At 68.2% G+C, this 6,424-nt stretch overlaps 1 protein-coding gene across 1 annotated transcript; it reads right to left on the bottom strand.

The window, feature by feature from the left end:
- Window positions 1-478: 478 nt before the first annotated feature.
- On the bottom strand, window positions 479-6,168 carry LOC112125634 (striated muscle-specific serine/threonine-protein kinase-like; the record flags this gene model as incomplete). Its single annotated transcript, XM_026663593.2, has 5 exons — window positions 5,889-6,168; window positions 5,244-5,455; window positions 4,887-4,975; window positions 4,255-4,430; window positions 479-739 (listed from the first exon to the last, which is right to left on the bottom strand). Coding segments are annotated over exons 1-5 (1,018 nt in total), but the record flags the coding sequence as incomplete, so codon positions are not given.
- Between the last annotated feature and the right edge of the window lie 256 nt (window positions 6,169-6,424).

Raw genomic sequence — 6,424 nt, 5'->3', positions numbered from 1 at the left:
AGCCAGCGCCCCCACGAGGGGACAGGCCCCGTGTCCCGACCCCCATCACTAACGGGGCAGCAGAGCAACGGAAGCCAGACCAACACCGGAGCCTCCCTCAGCACTGGCCCAACCGGCCCCAGGCCTGGGCCACGCTCAGCTCCTGGCCCCCAGGAGCAAGGGACAGACCCAGCCCAGGCGAGTCCCTCCCCACAGCATCAGCCTGTAACTGGGGGGGCCAGGGCACCAAACCAGAGCCCCGCTGGGCCCTCCAGCCCCACCGCCCCAGGGCAGGCTCCAGCGTCGAATAAGGGGTTCCCAGCAATCCCTGGCCGGGCCCTAGGGGAGATCCCAGAGCCTGGCAGAGGTGCAGTGGCTGGCAAGGGGAGCCCAGAGGGTCTCCACGGACGGTCTGGTCCCTCGGGGATACCAGGAGGTGGGTGTCATGCCCCCCGTGGGTGAGTGGTGACCCCGCCACGCCGGGTGCGGAGCCCCTTACCCTTGGCCGTGCTCAGCTTGCAGGTGTAGACACCGCTGTCGTCCTCGTGCACGGAGGTGAGCAGCAGCTTGCACTTGTGCCCGTCAAAGTGCATCTTGCACTTGAGCAGGGCGGGCTGCAGCAGCCGCCCCCGTGAGAGCCAGTCCACATCCAGGTCCGGCGGGCCCGTCACCAGGCACTCGAAGAGCGCCAGCTCCCCGGCCCCGACCGTCACGTCCTGCAGCGGTGCCACCACGGCCAGCGCCTGGCTCGCGGGGTGTGCTGGGGAGAGAGAAACGCACCTGAGCCACTGAACGGGGACGAGAGGGGGTGGGGGACAGGGCCCCAAGACATGCAGGGAGCAGGGGGAGGTGCAGGGCCCCCAGGGGAGGGTCAGGACCCCCAGGGGACACAGGAATGGGAGAGGGGCAGAGTGCGCTGGGAATGGGGGGATGGGCAGGGCTCCCTGGGACATGGAGGGAATGAAAGGGAGAGGGGCAGGGTGCCTGGGCAAGGGGGGGCAGGGCCCCCGGGGACACACCGGGAGTGGGGGGGCAGGCCCCTAAGGGCCCCGTGGAAGGGGTGCAGGACAGCGAGGAGGCAGCGGAGGGCAGGGGCCGCCGGCCCCACAGCAGAGGGTGACAAGGGCAGGAGGATCTGACAGGGCTTGGGGGTCAGTGCCACGAACAAACCACACAACGCTTTACCAAACACACTTTATTAGAGCTACAAAAAGGTCCCGGCCCCCAGCCCCAGCTCCCTGGGGCCGCTCCCCCCGCCAGGAGCCCCCAGGCCTGGGGACCCCCGGGGTGCCGCAGCGGGCCCTGCCAGCGCAGTGCATTGGGGGGAGCCATTTGTGCTACTTCACAGCCTGCGCCCGATGCTGGCTGGGCAGAGGCTGCTCTCCGGGGAGGGGTGGGGGGCAGTGGGTCTCCTGCCCCCGCCCCCAGGCGTGTTCGTCCAGGGCTGGCGCGGTCTCTGCAGAGAGGCTCCCCGCTCCTTGGCAGTGCTGAAGAGGAGCAGCGGGACACAGAGACGCGGACACACGGACAGACCGAGAGACAGACAGCATCACGCAGACGCCGGGCGCGGCCCGGCTGGGCCTGCAGCACCCCCTGGTGCCGTCACTGTGCTATGGCAGACTGGCCCCGCCCACGCCCCACGGCTCCGCCTTGGTTCCGCCTCCCCCGCCGGCCAGCAAGCCCCACGCCCCACAGTCCACGCGTTAGCCTTGGAGCCCAGAGTCCAGGAGGTGGCGGCGGGTCGGGGGCCAGGCCCGGGGCACCAGGCCCTGCCCCTTGGTCACTCCGTCCCTTTGGAGCAGAAGGCAAGAACGCAAGGCGAGGTCCGGTGCCTAAGAGGTGTGGTGCTAAAGAGCCCTGAGGCCGCGGCTCTGAGGGACGCGCCCCCTTATCGCACTCCCCCTGTGTACAGACAAAAACCGCAGTCAGCAAGCGGCAGGGTTAGTGAAGCCGAGACGGGCACAGGACACCGGCACACAACACGGGCACACGACACGGGCACAAACAACATCTCTGCCTGCAAAGGGGCTGGGCGTCTGCTGGGGCCTGGCCTGGGGCAGCAGGCTTCTAGTCTGCCCTAGGGGCCCAGGAGCTGCCCCAGCAGGACAGGGGCCCAGGAGCCGCCCCGGGGGTCTGGCAACCCAGCTCGGCCGTTGGCTACTAACTAAACTCCACCCCAGCAGGCATCAAACAGGCTCTGTCTCGCCTGGAGCTGCCGTGTGACCCGTGCTGGGTGGGAACGGGATGGGCCAGGCCAGCGCACAGGCAGCAGAACTGTCCCCCCCCCCCAGCCGGCCGCCTGAGAAGGCCCCAACAGGGAGGCCTGGGCCCGAGCCCTGCTGCTGGGCTCCCACTGTCCGTTTGCCGTCTGTAAGGAGGCAGCAGCTGGCATGGCCGGGAGGTGCCAGGTCTCCCAGGGATCGGTGCCACAGCATCCCGCAGGGCACTGCGGGGGCAGCGAAGGAAACGCACCAGAGCAGCAGGGCCAGGAGCCCCCGCCATGCTCAGGCCAGCACGGCCCAGCGAGCCACAGGCATCTTGTGCACGGCAAGGCACACGGGGACGGGGGGACAGAACCTGGCTGAGATGGAGCCACCCGTGTGCTCATGGGCACAGCTCTCCTCCCAGGAGGGACGCCACGAAACTCCAGCAGCAGGGACCAAACCCAAGGACACCACGCGTCCCGGCACTACAGGGCTGGGGTTGCAGGGGGCTGTGGCTCAGGATTGAGGGGGACCAGCAGAGCAGGGGGGAGCCCAGGGCTGGGACAGGAGGGGGCTGTGGGGTCAGGATTGAGGGGCACTGGCAGGGCTGTGGATGGGGAGCCCAGGGCTGGGGTTGCAGGGGCTGCGGGTCGGGATCGAGGGGTGTGACAAAGTGGGACTGTTCTTAATGTTGTCTCTGAATACTGTGTGGGTGCCTCAGTTTCCCCTATGCATTTCTTAAGTCTCTAGGTGGTGGGATAAGGGGGTCTGATTGTTGCAGAGCCCTAGGGTGCGAGTGTGATGGTGTCTGCACAGAGAATGGCCAACACCTTGTCTCCTGGCAACTGATAGCCTGGGCCCCTCCCCTGCAAGGTGCCAACTGAAGGTGTTGGAGAACAAAGAGATCAGGTGGCTTCCTGGCCCAGGAAAGGGACAAAGGCCAGAGAGGAGGGGCTGGGGGGAGTCTCTGTTTGGAGCTGGCTGGGGAAATGGAGGGAGGTCCAACACCGGCGTCTCGGCTCCCTGCCCCCCAAGATGGACTGGCCTGAGGGGTCCGGGTTTCTGTACCTACAAGCTCTGTTTTAGACCGTGTTCCTGTCGTCTAATAAACCTCTCTGTTACTGGCTGGCTGAGAGTCATGTCTGACTGCGAAGTGGGGGTGCAGGACCTCTGGCTTCCCCAGGACCCTGCCTGGGTGGACTCACTGTGGGAAGCGCACGGTGGGGCAGAGGATGCTGAATGCTCTGAGGTCAGACCCAAGAAGCTGAAGCCTTTGGGGGGAGGGATAGCTCAGTGGTTTGAGCATTGGCCTGCTAACCCCAGGGTTGTAGGTTCAATCCTTGAGGGGGCCACTTAGGGATTTGGGGCAAAATCAGTACTTGGTCCTGCTAGTGAAGGCAGCGGGCTGGACTCGATGACCTTTTGGGGTCCCTTCCAGCTCTATGAGATAGGTATATCTCCATATAAGCCATGTGAGCTTCTTGCCCTGGAGACCGTCTGCTCACAGAGAGGAGGTTCCCCCAGAGTCCTGGCTGGGTACTTAGGGAGCAGTTCCAGTGCATCGCCTGGGGACTCCGTGACAGGAGCACCGGCAGAGCTGTGTGTAGCGGGGAGCCCAGGGCTGGGGCTGCGGGTCGGGACTGAGGGGCACCGGCAGAGCTGTGTGTCGGAGGGGGGAGCCCAGGGCTGGGGTTGCAGGGGGCTGGGGGGCACCGGCAGAGCTGGTGGGGGGGAGCCCAGGCCTGGGGTTGCAGGGGGCTGCGGGTCGGGAGTGAGGGGCACCGGCAGAGCTGGGGGGGAATGGCGGGAACAGGGGTCAGGACAGATCTGACTTTTCTCTCGGTTCTACAGAGCAGTTTGTCCATCTCCAGTGGATCCAACACCCCCCCACACCCCACCCGCGCCAGTGCCGCCCAGGCACCGGTCCCCGCCGAGGGCCGTGGAGACGCAGGGCCGGGCAGCAGCAGAGCCAGGCAGACGTGCCTCACCCTGTCCTGGGAGCAGCTCCTCTCTGGGGCCCCCCCGGCCCCCCAGCCCAGCGTGGAGGGGCGTGGCCAGGCCTGGGCGTTACCTCGGACCTGCAGCTTGGCCTCGCACTGCTTGGTGCCGTACTCGTTGATGGCTTTGCAGGCGTAGAAGCCGGCGTCCGCGCGCTCTGCTGCCAGGATGTGCAGGGTGCAGGCGCCGCCCTCCCCTTCCGCCACGGAGAGCCGCCGGCCCACCTTCACCGGCTGCCGGTTCCTCAGCCTGCGGGGGATGGGGGGGGGGGGACAGTCAGAGCCAGCCCCGACCCAGCGGGCGCGTCCCACCTGGCACTGACCGAACCCAGGACTCTCACCTGCCTCCTGCCTCACCCAGCCCCAAGGCCAGCCTCTGCTCCTGCCCTGGGCAGGATGGGAGCCAGCGCCCCCTAGAGGGGACAGGCCCCATGTCCCATTCCCTGCCCCCCCGGGCCAGCCAGTCGATGCCCCATTCCCTGCCCCAGCCAATCCCTGCCTTGTGCCCCATTCCCTGCCCTCCTGAGCCAGCCAGTCCCTGCCCCATATCCCATTCCCCGCCCCCCTGAGCCAGCCAGTCCCTGCCCTGTGTCCCGTTCCCATTCAGACTGTTGCTGTCCTGTTGCAGGAGAGTTCCGGCAGTAACACTAATGGCCCGGGGGCCCGGGACTCCCCCCTGCCCCTCCCCCCGTGCCGGAGGACTCACCAGTAGATGATGGGTTTGGGTTCGCCCCGGACCCGGATGCTCATGCTGACGTCCTGCCCCTCCAGCACCGACTGGTCACACAGAGCCAGCTGGGACGGGAAGCACATGGGGGCAGGGGTCAGACAGGGTGCACAGCGAGTGTCCAACTGCCCACGGGCACCAGAGCAGGGCGTGAGGGGCACCCCAGCAGGGCAAGACCAGCCAACAGGAGCCGCTGTCCCAGAGCCCATGGGGCAGGGCGGCCCAGGCGGTGTCCAGGCTACAGCAGGGCTCAGGGGGAGGGTGACCCCGGGGCACCAGGACCTGCGGGCAGACAGGTGGGGCTCCCACCCCGGGACCCGGGACCCACCCACTCACCTCAAAGGTGGGGGCAGCCTTGAAGTTGGTCTCCACGGGGCTGCGGGCGGCGCCGAGGTCGACTTTGTGCTGCAGCTTCCCGGCCAGCCGGTGCTGGGGGGTCCCGGACGCTGGGAATTCCTCCAGGGGGCTCAGGTACTCCTCGTCTGACGTGATGGGGCTGGCCAGGGCCAGGGGGGGCGGCAGGGACCCCTGGCTCTCCGCAGGGGGCGCTGGCTCAGGAGAGAGCAGGCAACAAAGCTGGTTAAGGGTGCCAGGTCCCCTGGGCATGGCAAGCCCCTGGCTGGGATGGCAGCACCAGGCGAGGTGCCAGGGACAGGACGGGCAGCAGGGCACCCAGGGGGGCAGCATGCACAGGGCAGAGCAGCCAGGGCACCGCTCAGCTCCATCACCCCCCCGGCCCTGCCGTCTCTCAGAGCCCAGGCTGGGGCAAGCCTCACCCTGACACCCCGGCCCGAGAGGAGGGGATGGATGGGACCCTGCAGCAGCGAGTGTGGGGTGCGGCTGCCCAGCCCAGCGTGGGGAGAAGGCCCGGCAGACGATAAGGGGTTGAGATAGGGGGCCAGGCTGGCTCACGAGGCAGCTGCCGTCCGTCCGCCCGCCTGGCTCTCCAGGGCTGAAGGTGACATTGGCAGCGGTGCTCACGCCAGCGGCGGGGTCCTGTCCCCTGGACCGTGCCGCAGAGGGGACCAGGCCCCGCGCAGGCCGGTGACCCCGGGACAGGGACCTGGGGCTCGTCTCCAAAGGCTGCCGGGGGCAGCAGATGCTGCTGACGAGGAGGCTGGGCCTGGCAGGCGAGCCCCCGGGCACACCTGTCAGGCACGGCCCCCGGGCACGGCCCCCGGGCACAGCCCCCGGGCTTGCCCAGAGCAGTTGCCCAGAGCAGTTGCAGCGGGATGCTGAGGGGCAGGGGCTGACTGAGCATCGCCTGTCCAGGGGCTCAGGGCTCAGGCCTGGCTGCCAGGGCGGCCCAGAGACAGGCCAGCAGCCAGCCCCCTGGGCTGGGAGCACAGACCCATCCCAGCCACTCGTGTGCCAGGGAGCCCTGGCCAGATACCAGGGTGACAGGCTCAGGCATCTACCCCACAGGACAGGCCACGTGCCCGTTGCTCTGGGGAGCCGGGTGGGGATGACAGATCAAGGGCGCCAGGCTGCCCTGCCCCCCACGTGCTCAACCCCCC

This window comes from Terrapene carolina, unplaced genomic scaffold (genome assembly GCF_002925995.2).
Source record: "Terrapene carolina triunguis isolate 2854851 unplaced genomic scaffold, T_m_triunguis-2.0 Scaffold33867, whole genome shotgun sequence".
In the NCBI taxonomy this organism is placed as follows: Eukaryota; Metazoa; Chordata; order Testudines; family Emydidae; genus Terrapene; species Terrapene triunguis.
The sequence above is the reverse complement of the archived record's forward strand: the minus strand, read 5'-3'. Positions and strand labels throughout refer to the sequence as shown.